General features: G+C 45.8%; 1 protein-coding gene and 1 long non-coding RNA gene across 14 annotated transcripts in view; both read right to left on the bottom strand.

Moving 5' to 3' along the window:
• Window positions 1-723: 723 nt before the first annotated feature.
• Window positions 724-26490, bottom strand: part of B4GALT5 (beta-1,4-galactosyltransferase 5) — a 100099-nt gene continuing 74332 nt past the window's right edge. For 9 of the 13 annotated variants that reach the window (XM_086331430.1, XM_086331426.1, XM_086331428.1 and 6 more), the window contains 8 exons: window positions 23337-23471; window positions 11990-12103; window positions 10923-11047; window positions 9707-9823; window positions 8829-9016; window positions 7782-7904; window positions 4793-4894; window positions 724-3910 (listed from right to left, as the gene is read on the bottom strand). In XM_086331430.1, the coding sequence (XP_086187556.1) occupies window positions 3763-3910; window positions 4793-4894; window positions 7782-7904; window positions 8829-9016; window positions 9707-9823; window positions 10923-11047; window positions 11990-12103; window positions 23337-23471 (1052 nt within the window). In that variant the 3' untranslated portion in view covers window positions 724-3762. Of the gene's footprint in view, window positions 3911-4792; window positions 4895-7781; window positions 7905-8828; window positions 9017-9706; window positions 9824-10922; window positions 11048-11989; window positions 12104-23336; window positions 23472-24026; window positions 24177-24247; window positions 24288-24543; window positions 24681-25385; window positions 25676-26177; window positions 26221-26490 lie in introns of those variants that run through there. The other 4 variants (XM_086331434.1, XM_086331429.1, XM_086331431.1 and 1 more) reach the window with 4 other exon arrangements.
• Window positions 16307-23330, bottom strand: LOC147360026 (uncharacterized). Its single transcript, XR_015138913.1, has 2 exons — window positions 21140-23330; window positions 16307-20480 (listed from the first exon to the last, which is right to left on the bottom strand). It is a non-coding gene; the product is annotated as an uncharacterized LOC147360026 (long non-coding RNA).

Raw genomic sequence — 26490 nt, 5'->3', positions numbered from 1 at the left:
CAGGTGTCTGATTTGACTTAATGGGCATTACCTGGGCCAATTCCTTTTTTTTTTTTTTTTTGGCCACACCTCTGGGCACATAGGATTTTAGTTCCCTGACCAGGGATCAGGGAACTGTGCTCCCTGCAGAGGAAGTGTGGAGTCAACAACTAGATCACCAGGGAAAATAAAAGCGTTAAGTTGCTCAGTTGTGTCCGACTCTTTTCGAACCCATGGACTCCTTTGTCTGTGGGATTCTGTAGGCAAGAATACCGGAGTGGGTCGCCATTCCCTTCTCCAAGAGATCTTCCCAACCCAGGGATCAAACCCAGGTCTTTTGCACTGCAGGCAATTCTTTACCATCTGAGCCACCAGGGAAGCTCAGGCCTCCAGAGAAGCCCCTTTTTAAATCTTTTGCTGTTGTGGTCACTTGGCACACAGGATATTAGCTCTGCAACCAGGGATTGGACCTGTGGCCCCTTCAGTGGAAACATGAAATCCTAACCAAGGAATCCCCTTCCTGGGCCAGTTCTTGAATGAAGACCCAAGTGTGGGCAGATGCCCCATAGCACAGGGGGTTCAATGCTTTGGTTACATCAGCAGCATTTTTCACTCAACTGGCCTGACTGCAGGGCTTGGGTTGCAGTATTCCTCTCAGGACCACCTGAGGTCAGCTCGGCTAAAGCAGAAGCCAAGACTCTAAGAAGTCAAACTGTCCTGGACAAAGAGAGACAACCACCAAGGTTTGGTTCTTGAATATGTATTTTTTACTGAAAAAATCATTCATAAATTAACATACAAAAATGTACAAACACATGAGTAAATAATGTAATGACAAAGGACTATATTCTTGTGAAAAGTGTTTTTTAAAACATCTTTAGATTTCAGTGCAAAAATGTACCCCTGGCACCTCTTAAAACATAAGAGCAAGCTCAAAAATCGTAGTGATGGAAACAAGCTAGTTCAATGTCATCGTCATTGGTGAGTGGATACCATCAGTCCACGTGGCTGTCGTTCAGCTATAGGTGTCCGTGGTGGAGCGGCTCTTAGGGGAGGCCCTGTGTTGTCAATATGAATAGCTTTGTGGACACTCCCTCCCCGCCAAAAAAATCAGCGTGAAAGAAGACTTTTCCTTGCACACTGCAATCGAAAGACAAGGTTGATTTAAGGGGTCATCCGTTTGGTAGCCTTAAGGAATTTCAGCTGCCAAAATACGCGCAAGGTCACACTTGGTTCTTGTTGTTTAACATGATAATTTCACGCTATCAACACGCCATCAACAGCACGTGGGGCTGGCTGCGGTTTTTCATTTTTTCTTTTACGTTTCCCCACTCAGTTTAGTGGATAAATGATTTAACAGTGCACAGTAAGAGACTTCACACAGATAAAACAAACTCACACATGATTGCAAGATGATTTAAGTCACCCAACTTCCAGCCCTGGAAAGACTTTTTCCTTTTGTCCTCAAGCCAGCATTTTCTTTGTCAAATTAGGTGTTGTTAGCTTTCTGCCAGCATTTGTTCTTACGGCAAATACGCTAATGAAAGGCTTCAAACATGGGCCATCCCTGACCAATGATCAGTCTGCCCTGGCAAATTCTTCCAAAGGACATCGTAATTTTGTCACACTGAAAGCAGCTCACAGCTCTCAGAGAAAGAAGAGGCCAGGCCAGCACGAGGCCTGGGGGCGCATGGAGGAAGGGAGAAAGAAATTTTTATTGCTTTATGCACCTTACGTCAAAGGAAAACCAAAAGAATTTTGTGTGTCATATTCCCTGTGAAGGTCTTTTAAAGCATGAAATGCTCAAAACTCTTTTAAAACATTTATGATAACAACTTACCAGCGTGCTCAAGGGCAGGAATCTGCTCTCTCATACGAGCTGGTAAGAGCTTTGCAATGCGGTTTCTTTTCTAAATAGCATCCTCTTCTTCGAAAGAACAAAAACACACATTAAAAAAACAAGGCCTGGCCAATCACTCCCACAGCTTGTGGGGATCATACGTCCATGGAACCCACACATGCAAAAACCCCAACCCACGTGTATATACACAAATACAGCCCCTACACACACATCCATGTAAACCATGAAAATTAAGGAAACTGAAGGCAAACAAGGCAATTAAAAAAAAACTATGAAGTACTCCTCAGAAAGTACTCTTTAGTACGGATACATAAATATGTTTTATGGAAAAGGATGGGGGAAACCTGGTATTTCTCAGAATTCTGCAGGAGCCAAAGGGAACTATGAGGTGAGGGATTTGGCTCAAGGGAAACAGAGAGGCACAAATTCAAATACAATTTAGAATCTGACTTCAAAAAAGCACATGGGGGTGTGAAAGGAGCATGTGGGCTCCTGTGTCTGTCTGTCCGGCAGCTTTGTTAAGCTAATCCCAAAGCTCTGATTTGGTCTAGCCTGGATCCCAGTTGACCCGCAGCACACAAGTGTCACCTGCTCCCTGGCTAAGTTCCACATCATTCAGTTGCTCATGATTCTATATATTGGGCTGGCCAAGAAGTTCATTTGGGCTTTCCCATACGATGGTACAGAATGACCCAAGCAAGCTTTTTGGCCAACCCAACACTAGTTAATAATGTTAACCAAAAAAAAACACAAAACCTTTCCAGAAACCAAAAAGGGGAATATTCAGAGGAATCATTGAAGCTGGTTGGTAATTTAGGCACAGATTTCAAAAACTGTGGCCACGGTCCACAAGAGCAAGCGAAAGAAAGAGAGAGAAACAGAAAGTAGGAAAAACCAACACCCCCACTCTCTCCTGATGCCGAGGAAAGGATGAGACACCAAGGTGAGAGACCCAGTGGTGTGCACTGGGCCCACCTGAAGGGTTTGCTTCAAGCAGGACAGCACTATCCTAACACAGCTTCCTGTTCAGCACAAGGCTGGGACCGGGAAGGACTGCCCAACAGGGAAGAGAAAACCAAAGCCAAAGTCAAGAGCAACGCTTTTGGAAAAGGGGACGGGAGGTGAGGCAGAAGAAGCTGGCCACTGGTGATAATGACTGGGCTGTTTTGTTCTGCTGTGACATGCTCTATGTCCACTCCCTTCCACAGTGACAGCAACCGGGGAGATGGCTGTCGTTCCCTTTTAGCCGAGTTCCTGCATCTGCCAAACCAATACAGGATCTGATATATAAACCCTCGGTTTGAGTTGGAGCCAGCTAGAAAATTAAAAAAAAAAAAAAAGGCATTTTACATGGCTTATTTACAATTATACTTCTTCAAGAAGTGATTGTTGCATGTCTATTTCTCTTCCCCAAGCCCTCCCCCTCCACCCTCAATCCCCACCCAAAGCAGGTAATTTAGAAAAGAGAGAGAGAGAGAGGGAACACCAGATATGTAGAAGGATGGTTGTGTGGAGTTTCCTTTTGCTCTTCCTAAAACACAGCTGCCCTGCGCGGGTCTGCCTCTCTGCTCTGGAGGCCAAGAAGCTGCCCAGGCCGTTCTCGCGGGGGAAGAGGCTCCGGGGCGGCTCCGGTTCCGCTTGCGGAGGCCCGTGGCTGAGACGGGGCGGGAGGCCGGGGAGGAGGGCAGCAGGACAGACGTCGGTCAGTTCCCGGGCGCCTCCCTCCACCCCGGCGGGTCCGGACGGGGAAGGCGTTTTTGTGCGTGTGCTCTGTTCACATTTTTTTTTTCCTTGAACCCTGTGATCCTTCAGGAGGCGCTGGGTTTCCTGTTCTCTTCCTCTGCGGCGCGCCCCCCGAGACGCGTCGGCGGGCTGCTGTCCCGGGGGCGGTGGGGGAAGCCAACGACTGTTCCCTCCTCCTCTCAGTACTCAGTCACCTGAGCCAGCTCGGGTGTCAAGTTGACGGTAATGTTTTTATACAAGGCGTCGTACGTGACGTTCGCGAAGTAGTTCAAGTTGTTGAGGCCGTCCACCGCTTGCCGCTCCTTGGACTTCCTCAGCAGAGCGTACCTGTGAAGCGGGGGCACAGGGGCGGCTCTGAGCGAGGGGCCGAGCAGCACGACCCGGGGAGACCACGCTCCTGCCCGGCCCCGCAGGGCGGGTCATCAGCCGTTCGGCTCCTCCAGGCTGCGCGCCATTATCAGACCTGGAAACACCTCCTATTTGAGCGGCTGGGCTTTATTTAACGCGCCTGCCCCTCGGCAGAGGAGGAAACCGAGGTTCACAGTCCTAACTGGCTCGCTCGAGATCACTCACTGAGCGGGGAAGCGGAGGTAAGATGTTAAATGGCGGGACGAGAAAGTTCCGTCTGTATTCAGTGCCCTCTTACTCCCCAGGAAAACAGTTCATGCAGTCAGATCGACTGTCGTGAGGACAGTCCTCCCAACGATTAACAAAAGACAGAAAGAGCCACTCCCGAGGACCTGGAGATGCACGCCATGCACTCGCCTCTGCTCAGCCTGACCTGGAGTTCTTTTCCTTGAAGGTGTACAGGGTGATACAGCAGCTGCAGCCGCACAGAGGCTCAGGGACACCCTTTCAGAACTGAGCTCGCAGAGAGGGTGCCAAACTCTGTCACACGAGCGTCAGTTACACAGACTTTGACCCGAATGGGTTTTTCTCCAACTCCCTGAAGGCTACAGCGCAGACAACTACAAAGCTTAAGGAGAAGGAGTGATTTCCTTAAAAGATCTTACAATCACATTTTTCACCAATAGTATCATTTTGCCCCCAAACACCTGCCTCACACTTAACTGAGTGATAAACAGGAACTCTCAAACAGCTGTCTGAACAAGACCTTGAAAGGGGTGAGGAGCAAGCCCGGGGACTGCAATGCTTGAGGACCCTGGAAATACAGGACTTTTGTATGAGGAATAAACAAACTGCACCAACCTTCCAAGAAACTGGACCTCTCCTCGATGGTGATGAGGAATGGACTTGTACTTCCCTGTGTCACCTTCTGGCCGACTCACAGAATAGCCTGCATTCTGCACTCTGTCCAAGACAAAGAAGATGGGTAAAATGATCAAGTCTGACAGGTGAGACCAAACCTATCCCAAGGCTGAGGAACGCCAAGCTGAACAACAGTGCTTCTTTTGCATCTATATATTCAAGTCACTTTCCCTCTGGATAAGTTCATGGTTTTAGAAAAGAAGTCTACAATATGAAAAGTTTTGAAAAAGAAGAGAAATTAAAAATTCCCGAGGTTTGACATGGGGTCTCAGTGACAGGTGCAACCATGTGTGCACACATGCCCCCCCACCCCGGGTCAGCTTGTTTGTTGTTTAGTCGCTGAGTCGTGTCTGACTCGTTTGTGACCCCATGGACTGTAACCCACCAGGCTCCTCTGTCCACACACTTTCCCAGGCAAGAGTACTGGAGTGGGTTGCCATTTCCTTCTCCAGGGGATCTTCCTGACCCAGGGATGGAACCTGTGTCTCTTACGTCTCCTGAATTGGCAGGTGGATTCTTTACCCTCTGAGCCACCTGGGAAGCCCGAAGTGGCACAGTATCTGCATATGACCCCCACATCCTCCAGCAAACCTTACATCACCTCTAGCGTCAACGCTATGTAAATAGTTGCTTATGGGGAGCAAGCAAGTTTTGATTTTTGGAACTTTTCGGAATTCCGCACCCCACCCCCCAATCCACAGTTGGTTGAGTCCTCAAATTCAGAACCCGCGGGTGTGGAGGGCTGACAGGGTGAAGATGTGTTCTCCCTCTCATTTGATAACCATGTATGAGATGCCTACTGTGTGCCTGGAATTGTGTGGGGTGCTGGGGAAACAGTCACACATTCCTGGCCTGAGGGACTCCTTGCTGAGCTGGAGAAAGAACAGGATGAGCCGGCAGAACAGATGTCCTGCTGCTGCTGCTGCTGCGTCGCTTCAGTCGTGTCTGACTCTGTGCAACCCCATAGACGGCAGCCCACCAGGCTCCCCCGTCCCTGGGATTCTCTGGGCAAGAACACTGGAGTGGGTTGCCATTTCCTCCTCCAATGCATGAAAGTGAAAAGTTAAAGTGAAGTCGCTCAGTCATGTCCAACTCTTAGCGACCCCATGGACTGCAGCCTACCAGGCTCCTCTGTCCATGGGATTTTCCAGGCAAGAGTACTGGAGTGGGGTGCCACTGCCTTCTCCAACAGATGTCCTAGGGGAGCCCAACTAGATTCAGAAACCAGTCAAACCAGTATGGAAAGGCTGCTCATCCTCACCAGGTTCCTAAGAAACCCAAATTAAAAGGATGAGATGCCATTTTTACCTAACAGACCGAGAAAGAATTGTCCAGGAGCTGCTGTGCTGAAATGGGCACAAATTTCAATGGTTGTTTATATCCAAAAGCAGGTGGTGTGCTAAGAAAATCTGTACGCTTATGTACTGTTGGTCACAATACTTTTGCAATCTTTTCTGAAGGAAAATCAGACAATAACTATCAAAATTTTTAAAGTGCGTTTACTTCTTGACTCTGCAGTTCTGCGACCAGGAAATTAACCTACAGAAATATTTGCACATGTGAACAGAAGATGCTCAAAATTAAACAACACTGTTCATCAACAGGACAGGATTAAAAACAAATTGCTGTCTGTCTATACAAGGAAATACCACATAATTGTAATAATAATGAAATGGCTCTCTGTACTGACATGATTAGAAGGGGAGAAGGGATGTGTCTGGGCTGTTTATGTATGAATAGAAACAACTATAAAGAAACTGCTTGTTGAAATGGCTACTTCCTGGGAAGGAAACAGGATATCAATGGGGATTAGGACTTACACTCTCTTGTTTATATGCGTGCGTGCATGCTAAGTCACTTCAGTTGTGTCCAATTCTTGGCGACCCTATGGACTGTAGCCCACCAAGCTCCTCTGTCCATGGAGTGGGTCACCATGCCCTCCTCCAGGGGATCTTCTCGACCCAGGGATCAAACCTGCATTTCCTACGACTCCTGCATTGCAGGTGGATTCTTTACCGTTGAGCCACCACGGAAGCCCCTTTTGTTTATACACTTCTGTATTATCTGAATTTTTACCAGCCTCCTCTGAATCCAACTTATACTCTCATTGTGATATATAGTCGTTCCTCAGTTTCCACGTGGGGGGACTGGTTCCAGCACCCGCCCTGCAGTTACTAAAATCCGAGAATGCCCAAATCCCTTATGTAAAAATGGCATAGTTGCTGGGCTGCTATTTAGTGGCTCAGTTGTGTCCAACTCTTTGTGACCCCTTGGACTGTAGCCCATCAGGCTCCTCTGTTTACGGAATTTCCCAGGCAAGAACACTGGAGTGGGTTACCTTTTCCTTCTCCAGGGGATCTTCCCGACCCACGGATTGAACTGGCATCTCCTGCACTGGCAGGTGGATACTTTACTGCTGAGCCACCAGGGAAGCCCCTACTATTTACTTACTGTACAAAAATACTATTTGACACTACTCACACATGAGATTGTTCCTACAAACTTAAAATACGAGCCGTACCTGATGGCATGGATAAATCTGTATAACTCATATCTGACCTCTGGTTTGGGAAGGTTTCAGTGCAATGGGCTATGTGTGTAAAGTACACACCAGATTTCTAAGATTTAGTAAGAAAAAAAAAGGAATGCAGAATATCTCATTAATATTTTATATTAAAATAAATTTTATATGGATTGCATGTTGAAATGGTATTGTTTTGGATATACTGCAGTAAGTATAATTGTTAAAATATTTTTATTAATATAATAAATTAATTTCACCTTTTTCCTTTTTTAAATCTTTCTAAATAGAGCTACTAGAACATTGAAAATTAAATACATGGCTTAATGCGTCATATTCCTACTAGACAGTGCTGGTCTGGAGAGCCTAAGGGAGTGTTTCTAGAAGACATCAGAAGAAGGGCAATACCTGTTCCACAGGTCGTCATCTTCTCCACCCCACCCCCAGAACGCGTTAGGAAAGCCGTTGATCTTCCGAAACTGTTCCACTGTTAAGCCGCTCACTCCGCCAAAGAACTCAGTATAAGGAAGCCTAAAAGGAGATGTATGGCATCAATTATCCATGCATGAAAGGGTGTTCTCTTTTTTCCCCCTAGAACAGGCCATCTCATGGGAGAACTAAGTCTTAAGTAAAGCAATACTCTCTGTGCTACTGCCCCAAACCACCTGAAATGGTTTCCTCGGGCCAAATGCATCAACCCAAGTAGCTAATTAAATTTCTTTTCTCATTTTTTTTTTAAATCACAGCTTTATTGAGACAGAATTGACATACCATACAACTTACCCATTTATTATTTTTAAAAAAATATTTATTGATTGATTGGTTTGGTCTGAGTGTGGCAGGTGGGGTCTTTGATCTTTGTTGAAGTATGTGGAATCTAGTCTCCTGACCAGGGATCAAACCTTGGTCCCCCACATTGGGGGCATGGAGTCTTAGCCACTAGACCACCAGAGAAGTCCCTAATTTCCTTAAGGTGTATAATTCAATGGGGTTTTTTTTATATATATTCATGGAGATTTGCAACCATGGCCACAATCAGTGTTAATCAATTTCATCACCGCCCCCCACCAAGCAGCCTTGCACCCGTCATCAGCAGCAGTCACTCATTTCTCCCTACTCTCCTCAACCCTATGCAACCACTGTTCTTCCTTCTGTCTCTGCAGATTTGCCTATTCTGAACATTTCATACAAACTGAATCATATAATACTCGGTCTTTTGTAGCTAGTTTTCTTTCACTGAGCATATAGGTTCATCTAGGCTGTCACATGTATCAGTACTTCATTTCTTCTTATTGCCAAATAGCATTCCATCATATGAATGGATATACTACATTTGGTTTATCCATTCATCAGTAGATTGCAATTCACGTTGGAGCTAATTTGATTTGGTCATCCTTGGATCTTTCATCATCCTTCTAAATTTAACCTCTTTAATTAAAAGGAAATGAAACTCACAGATACATATACTTATCCAGTTTAGTCGCAAAATGCCTTGGCATCTGTCCACATCCGTAATAGTTACGATCACTTTCTGGTATGTGATCCACGTCATGAAAAATTAGGCAGTCCCAGTCCAGGTCCTTCATTGCTTCTTGAAAACCCACATTAAAAAGCATGGCTCGATTAAAGGGTTGGGTGCCAACCTAAAAGAAGCAGAACTTTATTTTTAAAAGGACTCTTGAAGAAGAATCTTTGCTGCCTCAGCCCTGCCTAAAGGAGACCTTATTGAGAGATCACTGGGCCGGCCGGAAGGGAGGTGGGTCCTGCCTGGTTCATCACTGACTCACCATCACTTGACCTCTGGCCTCAACTTCCTCAGGAATAAAAAAGGGTGATAAGGATAAACCTAAGCCTCTCTCTCCAAGGCCGTTTGAAGGCACAGTCAGCTGTGTAACGGCATTTAGAAGAGTACCCAGCCCCCTACACGGAAGGAAAAACAACACGGCCATTTCTACCTGCAGCCCCTTATCTCCTGGGTCTGAAATGTGAAGACAATACCCAAAGCAGTTCCAGGAAAAGCAGCCCACAAGAGGCCTCTGTTCAAGGGTAACAAGGTTCCAGGCAGCACGCAGACCTGCTGGTCCTGAACATCTCCACCAGCCCACAAGAGGCTTCTGTTCAAGGGCAAACGAGGTTCCAGGCAGCACGCAGACCTGCTGGTACTGAACGTCTCCACGGAGGAGCGCAGGACGCCCTCTGCTCCCTGCCCCCACAGGGCCACTCGATCGTGAGTTTTCCATCTTATGGGCTCTTAACCCCAAGGATGGATCAGCCTGAAGCTCTCTCAACTGTAGTCTTGGAAAAGAAAGAAGAGGGAAGAAAGAGCCACTCACTTGCTCCACCACATAAAACGCAAACCGCAGGCGCTGGCGCTGGAGCATGGGAATGAGGTGTCGGAGCAGGACCGGGAGGTGCTCGTGGCGGTTCCGGAAGGGGACAAGGATGGCCACCTGCAGCGGGTCACAGTGACAGAGGCCGCCCAGTCAGCGAGCTCCCTCGACTACTCCCACAGCACTGGGGCCCGGCCCGCTTGGGGGGCTCCGGCAAGCTGCCTTATCCTCCACTTCTCTGCAGTCGCCCTTTTGTCAATAGTATCTCCTGTCTCTTTATTCTAGCGCAGCTTGTTTTAGAACAACGTGGGTGTGCTTGTCCCAACCACTAACTAAGAGATTAGGAGGGGAGGTGAGATGTCTTAACACTCCTTTACATCAGAGCAAAGCCTTGTTCTGTGTCTTGTATATTCTCCAGGCAAGAATACTGGAGTGGGTAGCCATTTCCTTCTCTAGGGCATCTTCCCAACCCAGGGGTTGTCCCACATTGCAGGTGGATTCTTTACCATCTGAGCCACCTGGGAAGCCCCATATTATCAACACATGTACTAAATGAATACTTTTAACCGACATAAAAAAACACTTATATATATATATTTAATGTTGATCATTAAATTGACTTTACATCCCAGTGATGGGGTGGAAACACTGCTTTGTTCCAGATCCGCTTTGATCACTGCTGCGCTATAGCATCTCACAGGGCTGGCACGGAATAAGCACTTTACACAACACTTGTTCAAAGAATTGACTTAAGCCACTGTCATAAGCTTGAGCCACACTACTGATGTCTCCTGATTACAGTCATGCAGAAAAAAACTAAACAATTCTCATAGTCAGGCTAGATAGTTCTGCTTTTTACTCCACTAAATTCATGGCAACAATGCCAAATAAAGCATAAAGCGCTGAATTTGTGAAGATGGCTTCTGCAAATCTATCAGGAGAGACCCACCACCCGCCTCCCCCCACTGCTTAGCCAATATTCCTGGAAGGAAGAAAAAGGGTCCTGGTTCAGTGACCAGAACAATGCGTATGTCTGTGGCTACAGCAAAGTCCTCAGGGAAACCCACTCCTCCAATATGTTTCCATCAGATGCAAATCCTTTGCAATAAGTGGTAAGTAGGGTGCAAATTACCAAATGTCAGAGTGAAATCCATGGTGATTCACATGACAGCAAGTGCCAGGTAGGCTTCCCAGCACCTGGGGTCTGACCCCACCCTACCTTCCACCGAGGCACACAATCTGATGGCTTCCAGTGACCGCCAAGCTTGATGGTTGGGTCTTTAGAGAAGAGTTCATGGATGGCATCCATTCCAATCTCACTCATGTTTATGTCTATCGGGCCCTCTGAACAGAGATGGGGGAAAAAAATTAGTAAGAGGCCACGAAATTCCTACATTCAGGGCTGTAATCTCTGGAGTGGTTCAGTGCTTCTTCAGTGGGCTGTGTTTTTTAACAAGGATGGGGGGGTCCCTACGTCTGCTTCCCAACCCAGTGGGTTTCAGTTCATCCCTATTACTGGGTAAAGCAGCAAATCAGGAAATAAAGACTTGGGAGTTCTGCTTCTGCCAAGGATGTAGAAAGAAATGAAGACCAAGTACAACAGCAGCTGAACTTCTCAAAGAGGAAGGAGAAAAGCAGCTGAGCTTGGTAGCATCTCTGTGTGCTCCTAAGCCGAGTGCAGACATGCTGCCCGATTCACTGATCAGTGACCCTAACTGGTCATGGCCAAACTCAGAACATGCATCATCTCGAACTCAAGTCAGGAAGAAGATAGTCCAAGAAGCCCCAAAGCACAGGAAAGGTGTAACAGTACACTGTCATTGCTTTAGGTTACACACGAGATTCTGAAGGAAAGAGGAAGGGAAGGGGAAGAGGAAAAAGGAAGAGAAAAAAAAGATGCAAGAATTTTTCTTAACCAGCACTTTGTTAAGAAAATAACTTCCCTCATATTAAATGAGTTATACAATCAGTGTGAGATTTATAGTAAAAGACAAAGCTGGTTGCCTACACTTTCTCAAGGATATCTTAACAGACCTCAAGTTACAAAGCAAAGAGTGAAAAATGTGGTGGGAAATGGCACCAGGAACATAGGCGGCCCTGCAGAAGGGCTGGAGAGGAGCCAGGACACATGCAGCCTTCATAGTTCCTATTTCCAAGGGCCAGGAGTTTATAATCTCTCTGTAAGTAGACATATCAAGAGATCAGGAACACTCTCCCTTTTATTTTAATCAAACAGAAGGACATCGGTTTTAAACGCAGAGGAAGATAAGCAAGCACTCTACTCACTCATGGAAGGGAGCCTTTCGGGACAGGTATGGTTTGCAAAGTAGGTGAAGTCTTCAGGAAGAAAAGTCGTGGTCTGTAGGAAGGATTCGCTGTGGTTCAAGTCGAGAGGATAATCTAGAGAGGAAAGAAAAGAAAAGGCAGCTCCGATTGGTACAAGTCATCATCTCTGCAATTCTCAGATGTCCAACAACAAGGATTTTTCTAAGTCATTATCTTTCGGTGAGGCAGGATGCTGACTTAGCCCTTCAGCTAAAATTTCAATACATCAATAGAAATGTTAATCAGATGATACTATTTCACCAGTGTTTCTATTCTTACTGTTATTATAGTTTTATATGCAGTCAGTTCATAGTCAAACAACCTTGCAACATAAATAAAAAAGAGAAACCAGCATCACCTCCCATGTCTTTCTGAAAGGAAATGTCCTCACTTGTGTTCATCAACTGCCTTAGTATTTGGGGCTTCCCTGATGGCTCAGATGGTAAAGAATCTGCCTGCAATGCAAGAGACTTGGGTTCGATCCCTGGGTTGGGAAGATTCCCTGGAGAAGAGAATGGCTACTCACTCTAGTATTCTTGCCTGGAGGATCCCACGGACAGAAGAGCCTGGTGGGCTACAGTCTATGGGGTCACAAACAGTCGGACACAGCTGAGCAACCAACATGTACGTATATGCATACCTTAGTATTTATCTCCATCAGCCTATACAGCCAATCTTTTCTTTTTTGGGCAGTGTCCTTTTTTTCTTTATTGCGGTATACTTGCTTTACAAAGTTGTGTTAGTTTCTGCTGAACAGCAAAGTCAACCAGGTACCCATTTACATATATCCCTTCTTTTTTTGGATTCCTTCCCATTTAGTTCAGCACAGAGCACTGAGCAGCGCTCCCTGTGCTTCACAGTCATCCATTTCATGCCTAGTTATCAGCAGTGTGTACGTGGCAATCCCGGGTCTCTCAGTCCACCCACACTCACCTTGGTGTGTATGTATATCACTCACCTAGAGCCAGACATCCTGGAACGTGAAGTCAGTGCGCCTTAGAAAGCCTCACTACGAACAAAGCTAGTGGAGGTGATGGAATTCCAGTTGAGCTATTCCAAATCCTGAACGATGATGCTGTGAAAGTGCTGCACTCAATATGCCAGCAAATTTGGAAAACTCAGCAGTGGCCACAGGACTGGAAAAGGTCAGTGTTCATTCCAATCTCAAAGAAAGGCAATGCCAAAGAATGCTCAAACTACTGCACAATTGCACTCATCTCACACGCTAGTAAAGTAATGCTCAAAATTCTCCAAGCCAGGCTTCAGCAATATGTGAACCGTGAACTTCCTGATGTTCAAGCTGGTTTTAGAAAAGGCAGAGGAACCAGAGATCAAATTGCCAACATCTGCTGAATCATTAAAAAAGCAAGAGAGTTCCAGAAAAACATCTATTTCTACTTTATTGACTATGCCAAAGCCTTTGACTGTATGGATCACAATAAACTGTGGAAAATTCTTCAAGAGATGGGAATACCAGACCACCCGATCTGCCTCTTGAGAAATTTGTATGCAGGTCAGGAAGCAACAGTTAGAACTGGACAGGGAACAACAGACTAGTTCCAAATAGGACAAGGAGTTCGTCAAGGCTGTATATTGTCACCCTGTTTATTTAACTTATATGCAGAGTACATCATGAGAAACGCTGGGCTGGAAGAAACACAAGCTGGAATCAAGATTGCCAGGAGAAATATCAATAACCTCAGATATGCAGATGACACCACCCTTATGGCAGAAAGTGAAGAGGAACTAAAAAGTCTCTTGATGAAAGTGAAAACGGAGAGTGAAAAAGTTGGCTTAAAGCTCAACATTCAGAAAACGAAGATCATGGCATCTGGTCCCACCACTTCATGGGAAATAGATGGGGAAACAGTGTCAGACTTTATTTTTCTGGGCTCCAAAATCACTGAAGATGGTGACTGCAGCCATGAAATTAAAAGACACTTACTCCTTGGAAGGAAAGTTATGACCAACCTAGATAGCATATTCAAAAGCAGAGATATTACTTTGCCAACAAAGGTTCGTCTAGTCAAGGCTATGGTTTTTCCTGTGGTCATGTATGGATGTGAGAGTTGGACTGTGAAGAAGGCTGAGCGCCGAAGAATTGATGCTTTTGAACTGTGGTGTTGGAGAAGACTCTTGAGAGTCCCTTGGACTGCAAGGAGATGCAACCAGTCCATTCTGAAGGAGATCAGCCCTGGGTTTTCTTTGGAAGGAATGATGCTAAAGCTGAAACTCCAATACTTTGGCCACCTCATGCAAAGAGTTGATTCATTGGAAAAGACCCTGATGCTGGGAGGGATTGGGGGCAGGAGGAGAAGGGGACAACAGAGGATGAGATGGCTGGATGGCATCACTGACTCGATGGATGTGAGTCTGGGTGAACTCCGGGAGTTGGTGATGGACAGGGAGGCCTGGCGTGCTGCGATTCATGGGGTCGAAAAGAGTCGGACACGACTGAGTGACTGATCTGATATATATATATGTGTGTGTATATATATTTATTTATTTATTCTATGTCTGTGTCTCTATTTCTGCTTTGCAAATAAGATCATCAGTACCATTCTTTTCTAGATTCCACATATATGTGTTCATAACGTACGATACTTGTTTATTTTCTGCCTGACTTCACTTTGTATGACAGTCTCTAGGTCTATCCACATCTCTACAAATGGCACAGTTCTGTTCTTTTTTACGGTATACAGTTGATCTCGATGCTTTGTTTTTAGGTCTGTTAACTTCTCACTATGGGGGATGAAGATTTCGTACCCTTCCTCCCCTGCCGCCACCACACACATGCCCTTCCTATCCTCCAGTATCCCTGCAGTCAGACATGCTGATTGTGGTTAGGACAATCTTCAGTATTTCTATTATGATGATTCAATACGCATTCTCTGTTGCTGAGAAATGTGGAAAGGATGATTACATTTCCTTTCCTGCAGTTCCCCCCGCCCCAGACTGTCTTGTTTTCCTGTTTGCTCCGTTTTACGTGGAATGATGACAGTGGGTGTCTTGCCCTTCGACACTTCACTTCCCCTCAAGACACAGGCATCGGGTCTTCCTCTTGCTATGAAGGTGCAGCGCCTCCCAACCCACTCCAACGTGGACGGGTGTTCCTGGGAGCGTGATTCACTCGGGCTACTCTGGGATCTCCCTTCATCAATGGCCAGGGGAGTCCATTCATCTCCCTAGAGTGTCGAACCTCAGTTTTCCTAACTTCAACTTCTTTGTTTTCACTTGGTAAAGCACGGTCTTCCAGTGGCTTCCTAAAAGCGGGGAAACGGAAGTGATTTTGAAACCTTGGATATCTGATTATTTTTATTCTTCCTCACTTGATACATGGGTTTTACAGAATTCTAGGCTGGAGATAAATTTTCCTTTGGAATTGTAAAGGTGCTGTTCCACTTCCTTCTACAGTCCCCTGGGCCTGTAAGTCCAAAGTCATTCCAAATCCCATTCTTTGTAAAAGGTAACAGTAATTTCTTTCTGGAAGCGTGAAGAACTTTCTCTTTGTTCAGGAAATTTGATATTGGTGTGCCTGCCCCACTGCGTTGGCAATGCAGTGGCCTCTGAAGTCTGGGGATTCAAGTCCTGTGCGAGAATTTTTCGGAGGTATCACTGTGATTTCCTGCCTTCTGTACTCTGGGCTCTCTTTCTAGAAACAGAAATATGACTTAGATGTTGGGCCTCCTGGCCCTATAATTTTCTCATCTTTTCTACCTGACTTTCTATCCTGCCATTTTTCTGCTCTACCTTCAGAGAGATTTCCTCAATTTTATCTAGTCCTTTTAATTATCATTTCCTGCTTTTTTTTAATTTCCAAGTGTCCTTTTAATTTTCCGAACGTTCATCTTTTTCTATATCTTGTTCCATGTTTACAATCCTTTTCCTCTGACCCTTGAGAACATGTGTGCTGGTTAAGTTTTCTCCTCCCAGCAAATTGTTTCTTCCAATTTGTTACTTGTTTTGATCGCCAGCACAGTGACGCTTGGCCATCTGCTAACATTTAAGAGTGGGGCTCGAAATCAGCTAACTGGAAGCGTCTGGATGGAGGTTCTTCTTTGGAGGGTGTTCTGGTCAGAGGTTTGGATGGGAAACCTCCAGGGTCAGTAGATCTTTCTTCTTGGTCCGGTCAGGTTCCCCAGAGAAGTCATTCTAATCTCCTGCCAGAATGGTACAGTCTTTGTTACAAGCATCCTGAAACAGGAGGAGGAAAAGCTGGGGGCAGCCTGAAAAAAGCCAGGTGCCCCAGCTGACAGGCCCTCTGTTTTATGATCTCTGGCTGGGGGTTATCAAGTCTCCAGTACTTTGCCAGGCTGGGGGATAGAATGTCGGGCTGCTTTTTAAACAGCTTTCAACCCACCTTTAACTTAGTTGCCACCTTTATTTTTATCTCCAGAAATACCTGATATTCTAACTTCTGAGCTTCTGAGCGATTGTGCGGTATCAACTATGGGGTGGTTGGCTTTCCTTGTTGCACATTAGCAGTGAGTCTTCTCAGGTCTGTTAAGCCCTTTATCACTGGTCCATCTGCTTTCCAACTTCCATCATTTACACACATACATACACACAATATCTACTGTTATTTCAGTGATGTCTTTATTGCAAATGCCTTTTTTCTAGAGGGAGGTATGAAGGGGGTCCTCCAATCTCTTATCTTTTTACAGATAAGGAAAGTGAGGCACTGTATACAGAACTCCTATGAGGAGACGTGCCTGGTGCGAGTCTGAGACCTGATTAAACTATGGGTTGATGACCTTGACATTTGTCCCTATTGTTTAGTTGCTCGCTGTGTCTGACAATTTTGTGACCCCTGTGGACTGTAGCCCACCAGGCCCCTCTGTTCATAGGGTTTCCCAGGCAAGAATACTGGAGTGTGTTGCCATTTCCTTCTCCAGGAGATCTTCCCAACCCAGGGACTGAACTTGCACCTTCTACATTCTTTACCAGTGAGCCACCAGGCAAGTCCCATCTCAGAAGATGAGAGGCCCCAAAATACGTGGTGGTTAGTTTTTATGGGCTTGGTATTTCATGGGCTAATGAGTGGGAGGATTATTGCAACTATTTTCGGGAAGGGGTGGAGATTTTCAGGAACTGGGTCACTGCCCACTTTTTGACCTTTTATGCTCAGCCCCAGAACTGTCATGGTACCCATGGTTTGTCATTCAGCTTGCTGATGAGTTACAATGAACCACACTGAGGCTCAAAGTCTAGCGCAAGTCAACTCATCCACCATCTTGGATCCAGTTGGTTCTAACCAGTTTATGTCGTATTCAACAGCTACGTCATTCTTTTAAAGGCTGTGCCCTGCGCCCTTTCCTCCTGTTTCATCACAGCAAGCAGGAAACAAAAGACCACTTATTTTTTTTCTTCCAGCTACTAAATTAATAATGTCATTGTTAAGAAAGCCTCAAATATACAAGTCCTAATTGAAAGTCCATAACCTTGCCCTACACCTTGGAGAACCCCCACCCCACCAAACCCTAATTCCATCAATTCTAATTTTCAATTCTTTACGTAAAAATTTAAACAAAATCTACCTTCCCACTAGCAGTAGAAGCCTTTTAAAGTGGAAGAGGCAGAGAAAATTAATTGCTCATGACATGGCAAAGAATCAGAAATGACTGAAGCCACTTCACACGCACACACGCCATGGTAAAAACTGTGCCTGCTTACTGTGGGGCCCTAGTTCTCTTCCTCCAGCTGCCTGGAAATGGGAGGACTATATTGCCTACTCTCCTCATGGGTTCCAAACGCCAATTTCTTGGTCTTCTAAAGTACAACCCAACTGAATGAGGGAATCGTTGAGAGAAAAAGCCAGCCTGCTGAATTTCTATGACCATGATTTTACTTTTTAATTTAAATCTAAACCATATTGAACCAAAACATGTTCTTCAAGCAAGGGAGGTAGGCACCAAAGAAGGCAACTGTTTTTATAACAGAGGACATGCTTCCTACCTGTAGATTCAAACAGCCTACTTGGTCAACTCTGCTTTACATCAGTGGTTTGGCAGTCCTGGCTGAATATTAGAATCATCTAGGAAGCTTTTTACCCACTCCAGTACTCTTGCCTGGAAAATCCCATGGATGGAGGAGCCTGGTAGGCTGCAGTCCATGGGGTCACTAAGAGTCGGGCACGACTGAGCGACTTTACTTTCACTTTTCACTTTCATGCATTGGAGAAGGAAATGGCAACCCACTCCAGTGTTCTTGCCTGGAGAATCCCAGGGACAGAGGAGCCTAGTGGGCTGCCGTCTATGGGGTCGCACAGAGTGGGACTTGACTGAAGTGACTTAGCAGCTTAGCAGCAGGAAGCTTCTTAAATATCCTTGTGCCCAGGCTATACCCTAGACTTATTAAATAAGAACTCTGGGCGTGAGGTGCAGACATCGGTATTTTGTAAAGCCCCCAGGGAAGTCCAATATGCACTCAGGTTTATGTGGCTACCCCAATATGTGGGGGTGCTAAAATTCTGCTTTCTCCCTCAAACTACCAAATCCAGCTGAGTGGGGACTTCACAGTGCTAACCAACAGATCCAGGGGGAATCACTACTTTCTCTTCCCATTTGCGAAAAGGCCAAGCACCTGCCTCTCTGTTTGAAAAAAGTTGGGGGGGGGTGGAATACACATACACTCACACTTAGAAAGATGTCATCAGGACATCTTTAAAAGTACTTGTAATATACAAAGAATCTGCATTCTTTGGGATTTAGCCCACTTAAGAATGACTACCTGCTGGGACAGGAGACATTATGACTATGGATTGACCACCCAAAACCAGAGACAAAGAAGTTAAGAACATCCACCTCCTTGAATACAGTACAAAACATCCTGGCAATGACTTTATCTGTCTACAACAACAGACCTGTTTTGAAGGATGTGGGCAAGAGGACGCTTTTCTGAGTATGTAACCAGAAGGGGACTCAGGTCATCAGTGTGGGGACTCAGGTCATCAGTGTGGGGACTCAGGTCATCAGTGTGGGGAGGTTGGTGTGTATGTGCTCGTGTATACAGAGGGAAGAACTGTCTCTCTGGGTAGAATGGTGCTTGGGAATTTGTATTTAAGAATGAGAAATGCCAGGCCACCCCACCACTCACCTCAAACACATGAGTAAAGTGGCTGCCTGGATGAACCCAGAGAAGTCTCTCCTGATGCCAACAGTCTCCTGAGCATCTCTCTCAACCACCCAGAGCAAACCGTGCCAGACTCGCAGTCTCACATACCCATGGCTTTCGGTGACAAGAAGCTTCTCCACGTCATTCCGTGCATACGCAGTCGTTTTAGTCGTGCCCCATCTTCTGCGACCCCATAGACTCCAGCCCACCAGGCTCCTCTGTCTGTGGAATTCTCCAGGCAAGAATACTGGGGCAGTGGCCACTCCCACCTCTAGGGGATCTTCCCGACCCAGGGATAGAATCCGGGTCTCCTGCATTGCAGGCGGCTTCTTTACCCACTGAGCCACCAGGGAAGCCCTATTTCAGGCTATTTCCAGGTCACGGTCCTGATCTCTTAAGGTATGTTCTTTTTTGGCAGCAGCCTTGTTTGCTTTCAAGGGTGAAGAAAGCTGGCATTACTTCAACGATACACTAAGCTTTTCAGCCACACTTGGCCTCCTGAAGACCTCTGAACGTGGATGTGTTCAACAGCACTTTTTTCGGGGTGGGTCAACACAGTTCACAACTATCTCAGCCAGGCCACTCTCACCAAGCCCCTGGCGAGAGTGGCCGGGTCAGCAGTGATGGTCATCTGGCTATCTCAGCAGCTTTAGGTCCCAAACGCTCTCTCTGACTGTGCTAGGCAGAAAACGACTTTGAAATGAATTTTAAAAAAGAGTTGGTTTTTACTGGATAAGCTGCAATGAAATGATGTTTCCTCTTCAACATTTAGTCACCAAGGATGTGCCAATAACGCAGAGGCCAATCAAGATGGTAATCTCAGATCTAGATTACAACATTTAAAGGTGGGTTTCCTTGTTAAATCTATCCACTCATGCACTCAAAAATCATTTACTCTGTGCCTCCTGTGTGTGAGGCAGGGTACCAGGCACAGGGGGCACAAAGACGACACAGGCAAGGAGGGCGCTGCTGGGGTTCAGAGGTCAGTGAGTCCCAACCCCGCCATGGCACGGAGTCCTAAAACTCATGTGCTCTGACCCCTTTGCCCCTAAAATGGGGACACGGCAGTTATCTTCCTGAGCTCTCGTGAGGAGGCCATGAGATAATGCAAACAAAGTGTGAACCCCATCATAATCAGGTCCCAACGACAAAGACTTACAATTTACGAGGAAAAGAGACACGTTAAACTCAAAATGGATGCTTACCTAGTCTGACCCAAGTGATGCCGGGAAGAGTGATTTTAGCGGATGGTTCTTTAGAAGGAATGATGCTGAAGCTGAAGCTCCAGAACTTTGGCCACCTCATGTGAAGAGCTGACTCACTGGAAAAGACCCTGATGCTGGGAGGGATTGGGGGCGGGAGGAGAAGGGGACGACAGAGGATGAGATGGCTGGATGGCATCACTGACTCGATGGACATGAGTTTGAGTGAACTCCGGGAGTTGGTGATGGACAGGGAGGCCTGGTGTGCTGCGATTCATGGGGTCGCAAAGAGTCGGACACGACTGAGCGACTGAACTGAACTGAATTTGAAGATAAACACGTGCAAGTTCAAATAATAATGGGTCCCTGGATAAGCCTTCCAAGAGGCTAACTCACTCTCTGCTCAGCTTCTAGGGTGACAAGCCCTCAGGGAATTAACATGAGCTTGTGTTGCAAGACCGGCAGTGGCGGGGGGACAGAGACCTGCTCCACGCCCTCTAACTTTGAGAGAAAGCAGACCAGCTCGTCAATGGCCCAGCGAGAAGCCCCAGCACGCTCTGCCCTTGGAGAGGCCTGAATACTCGGACAGAGTAAAGGTCAGGATATCATACTCGCTTCGTTATCCAGAGTGACATGGGGAAAGAGCTCTGAATGGCTTCATTCTTCAGTCAAAAGAGTCATCACACAACCAGAAGCAGGTTTGGGGCGGGATTTAGGGACAGTCACATGACCAAACCACACCAACACCCCCAAGATTACGTGTACTTGGGAAAAATGGAAGTAAAATCCTGCCTACCCAAGGGAACCATACGCAAATCAAGCGAGACGATGAGTGTGGGATCCTTTTCACACTGAGTGCCACAAACGATGAACCGTGCTCAGCTTTTCCCTTGACTTCAGGAGCTACAGTGACTCCTCTTCTAGGCACGGGGCAGGCCTCAGGCCATTCGTCCTGAGGCCATAACGTGGCTGGAAAGTTCTGAAAAGTTGACGGCCTGCTCTTTGCAAACTTTTAAGAAGAAAGAAGGGCTTCCCAGGTGGTGGTTAGTGGTAAAGAACCCACCTGCCGGCGTAGGAGACCTAAGAACCACAGGTTGGATCCCTGGGTTGGGAAGACCCCCTGAAGGAGGGCATGGCAACCCACTCCAGTATCCTTGCCTGGAGAATCCCCATGGACAGAGGAGCCTGATGGGCTAGAGTCCGTGGGGTTGCAAAGAGTCGGACATCTCTAAAGCGACTTTCAGCATGCACGCCAGAAGAAAGGAAGTATCGAAGCTTATCAGTTTACTAATCTGTGGTGCTTGGTCACTGCTAAACCGGCCAGCAGGGCAGACTGATACATTAGGACGTGGTCAGTTCTCAGGACTGAACTTCCCTTTCAGAGGCAGTGCTTCCTCTTGAGATCCCAACACCACAGAATTCTCATTTGCAACATTTGCAAAGCAATTACACATTCTTCAGTGAGTTCCGGATAATCTTAGAACTTACTAGAGAGGAACAAAGGGTTGAGTTGGAGCAAAGTGTTTTGAAAAATGTATGTGTTTTATAATTCTAGGCTTGAGTGAGATCAGTAAGAAGCCGCAGGGAAAGCACATTAGTCCTCAGTTAAAGAAATAAGAGGTAAATCATGAATTCGAAGTAAACTGAAATTTCAAAATCCATTTTCTAAATAAAAACCATCCCTGGCTGGAGATTGGAGATGCTTCACGAAGACCCATTTAACCATCTGGAAATACTTCCTCTGTTCAATTTTTGGAAGAGTTAAAAAGACATAAAAAAAGACAGCTTTCTCTCAAAAAGAACTTGCTATGTATAGTCTTTTGTAAAAAATAGCTAAAGTCAAACCTACAATTCAGGTTCAAGTTCTAACAATATAATGTTAGGCAAGCCATCTAACTTTGGTGTTCTTTTTCTCTCGTTACATAATTAGCACTTAAAAGATAATAAAAGCTACAGGTCCAAGTTCCAAAAACTGAGGCGGAAATGTTCAGTCTGGGGTCTGTCACTGCTGCTAAGCTGAATAATCTGAAAAGCCTTCTTCAAAGCTAAATGAGTCTGACCACCAAACACGGGCATGCAACTGGCATTCAACCACCAGGTGAAAATCACACCTGACCAAGGAAGGCAAACTAGGTGATCCATTCAATTTCTCTTCCTGAAGTCACTTTTATAATTTGTGGAACCTGTCCCAGACTGCCTGATGATTACGAAATGGAAGTTTGTTAAGTTTCAACTAAAGCATTTAGACACAACAAGGTGAACCGGGCCTACTGGGCTGGCCAAGTTCGAGGAGCATCTGAAGGAAGGGACGAGATGGTGCAATTCTTCCTGTGTGGCCGCCAGGACCAGACTAGCTCTGAAAGCACCATGGGCACACCAGCACCACATGGAGTGCGAAAACAAAACCAACGAACCCCGCAGCGCTAACCCGTAAAATAACTGCAGGTCAAGTCCAACCAACAAACCCCGCAGCGCTAACCCATAAGATAACTGCAGGTCAAGTCCAACCAACGAACCCCGCAAGGCTAACCCGTAAGATAACTGCAGGTCAAGTCCAACCAACGAACCCCACGATGCTAACCCATAAAATATGTGCAGGTCAAGTCCAACCAACCTATTTTTCCTCACAGACTGTATGGATATATTTTTTGAAATCAAATTATTTTCTAAATATTTTTGGTGCTCCTGCCTTTCTGGTGCCCTAAAGATACATGCTTAATCTGCCTACTTAGGGCAACTACACAAAAAGCGGGGCTCTTGAAAGATACTCTTCACGAAGTGAAAGTGGAGTCAACCGGTCACCCTTAACATACTGTCCACAGAACAAACAAGGACTCCTTTGGCAAGAGCTTCTTTTGATGATAACCTAAGACTCAGTCAAACCTTCCCCTCCTCCACAATGCACGTTTTTTCCATCGAAGAGAATTATTTGACACACGTGTCCCTCTTCTGGGAGGAGACATTCTGAGCAGACCCCCTTTACTGAAACACACCTGAGTCATTCACACTGCTGTTCCTCTTGGCGTAGGCGCTCCGGACCACCTGCTCATACACCTGCGCGCCAATGGTCCGCATGTTGTCCCGGATGAGGATGCCTTGGGCCTGCATCATGAAGAGGTAGGTGTTCACTGTGGAAACAGAAGGGGACGGAAAGGGGGTTAATTCAGAAGCAGTCAGTAACAGAAAACACACCAAAAAACCGCATTACTCTGAGTTTCTTTCCTTTTCCCCCTTTTCTTTCTGAAACGTCTTTAGGCGCTAAGGTTCTACAAGGCCATAACTTCTCTTTTCCATACTGGGTTCTAAGTTTTCAGGGCACTGATCTTCCTTGGGTAGCTAGTAGGACTTAGGGGAATATCTATCCATATTCGACAGCTTTAAAAAATTATATTCTACCTGAACTTCAAATACCCAAGCAGTGTTCTAGCCCTGATATGATCAGAAAGACCTTTTGGATCAATTAAAACATTCTGAAAAAGATCTCTGCTCTTTTTAAATTCACATTCTCAGACTCACTGGTTATCCTCAGAGAAAGGAAACCACCAACTGCCCTGCCTTCTGGAATCACTTAAGATGTAGGTCTGGTCCTGGCTATCTTTTAAAAGCAGTGATGAAGGCTCCAGCTACTTTTTTTTTTTTTTTTGCACTATTTGGAGAGAGAGAAGATAATGAAAGAATGCTACCAAATGCTAGCAGTCCTCACTATCCATCCGCCTCAGCCCCAAAGTTCACAGCAATGGAAAAGGAGCAAGTGGCTTGATCTGGGTGTCAATTAAAACAGATTTCCTTCATGATACATAAAAACATCCAACCATCATGTTGTGCATCTGAAACTAAAAGAATGTTATATGCAAGTTACAGCTCAATAAAAACAAGGCGAAACAAACAAAAACATATACTCAACAGATTAACTGCCCAATCACCATCATCTTTGGAAAGCAACCTCCCCTCGGGTTTTCCTGAAGTCTCTCTACAGCATGAAATTAGCCCATCTCTAGTATAATTCCTGCACTCTGTCTGCAATCTCAAATGCTATGTATTTGAAAGAAACTGTAAGGTTTATAAACATAGCTTCTTCACCAGCCATTCTAATTTATTCACGTTTCCCTCACCAGTCACTGTGAAAGGGGCTGAGGGGACGGCATGTTTCTAAGTCTGGACTCTGGCGTGTGCTAGGGCTCGTCTGAACACTTGGCTGACCTCCAACCAGGCTCCAGGCAGGTACGCAACAGACAGCCCCGGCCTCTCCTCCAGACTCAATCCACACGGCCTCAGGCGGTCCTGGCTCTTCAGCAAGACATGTTTTGTGGACACTGTCTCATTATTATCACAGCGTCCTGCACATAATGGGCAGTAAATAAGGACTAAGTGGATGAAGCTTAGAAGTCAATTTATTTCCAGCTACGTGGTCGGTGCTTGTGCTGGCGATGGGGGGCGGGGACGGACAAGTCATCCAGCACAAGGCTGGATGTGGAAAGCCCCAGGCAGCCCACAGTAACCGGGATCTAAAAGCTTTTGATCTTCTCTAAGGTAAACCCAGAGCCGTCGAATAATTAACAAGAGAAGTCAATGTTCAGAAATGAGGGAGCAGTTTCACATGAGGCCTGGCAGTGACCGGAAGACAAGGGCATGCTTAACTCTTGGCGTGGCCAGAGAGATCAGACACAGTGTTAACTCTCTTGTAGCATAAAAAAGTTTCCCGGGTCGGGGCGGCAGGGGGTGGGAGAGTGGGGGGAGGAACAGCTTCAAATCCTCAAAGAAAGTACAATGCTGTGAAGCCTCAGCAAACAAAGAGCAGCACCTCACTTTCTATTTACGAGAGAGCAGCTTGCCTGGCCACAGTAGGCAGGCAGTTAAATCTAAGATTTAAACTTCATCCAGTATCATATTTCTCATGTGGCTCTGCAGTAAATATATATTTTTTATCACTTAGGCTATATATTATGTATATTATACATATTACACCAAATCTTCCTTCCATCCCCAGCATACTATTAAACCAGCTGTCTTCAATAATATAAAGACAAACATTTATTGAACACCTGTGTAAAGCTGTCAGGCACTGCAAAAAATACACACGACCTCTTTTCCCCCAAATTTCATCTTCTCTGAGCTTTTTATCCTCTCCACTGTAAAGAATACCATTGTTAGCCCTTCTTTAAAAAACTCTAAACCTATGACTGATCCATGTTGATGTATGGCAGAGAACAATACAATATAAAAATAAATAAATGAGGGGGGAAAAACAACAACAACTCCCTCCCTATCTAGTTCTGTTCGATTCCCCTAGGGCTGTTCTCAAACCTTTCCCTGCCTATCTCCTGGAGAGCCGGTTCCTACACCTCCCACCCACCCCCAGACCCTAATTCCCTAAGTCTGAGTGGCGCCCGTGAACTTGCACTTGTAACAAGCTCACAGGTGACACCCATGTGGCTGGGCAGAGGAGCACGTTTCCAGAATCACCGCTCTAGGTAGGGAACTTCAGCTACATAATCAGTAATAGTGAGTAACACATATTGAGCACTTAAGTCTTTATCTCACTTAATCCTCATAACCTAAGAGGCAAGTAATACTATCCGACTCGGGGTTGACTTCTAGGCTTCAGTTTCTCCACCTTGCTTCTCCAAGGTCACTGAGGGATGGATCTGAACCAGGTCTAACTATGCTCTAACCGCTAAGCTTAAGAACTTGCTCATCCGTGTTCTAGCCACCTGTCCTTCAGAGATTTCACACCCACATGACTTAAACTATAGCTCTTAAGAAGATGGCAATCAAGTCTTTATCTCCTACACAAAGCTGCCGGGCGGATCTTTCTTAATTACAGATATACCCACACAGCTCCTCCTCAAAAGCCTTCTGCATCTCTGGCCTTCGTGCCTGGGCTTCTGCTGATCCTCAATGCTTCTGCTCTCCCTGTGGCCATGCAAATCTCATTAATCCTTCAAACCCCAGTGTAGCTACTTCTCCAGGCTTCCCCTTCTAGGATTTCTGTGGTATTCAAAAATGTGCCTTTTGTTTATATTTTGTCTTAGTTTGCTAACAACTGTCTCATGTGTTCATCTTGTCATTCAATTAACAAATTACACAAACCACATATTATTAATGCTTTTTGTAAACTCTCCACAGGAATTAGCAAAAGGCTGAAAA

Source organism: Bos grunniens, chromosome 13, assembly GCF_055505025.1.
Source record: "Bos grunniens cultivar Pamir isolate PY7600 chromosome 13, Bosgru_T2T1.0, whole genome shotgun sequence".
In the NCBI taxonomy this organism is placed as follows: Eukaryota; Metazoa; Chordata; class Mammalia; order Artiodactyla; family Bovidae; genus Bos; species Bos grunniens.
This window is presented reverse-complemented; position numbering and strand designations above follow the sequence as displayed.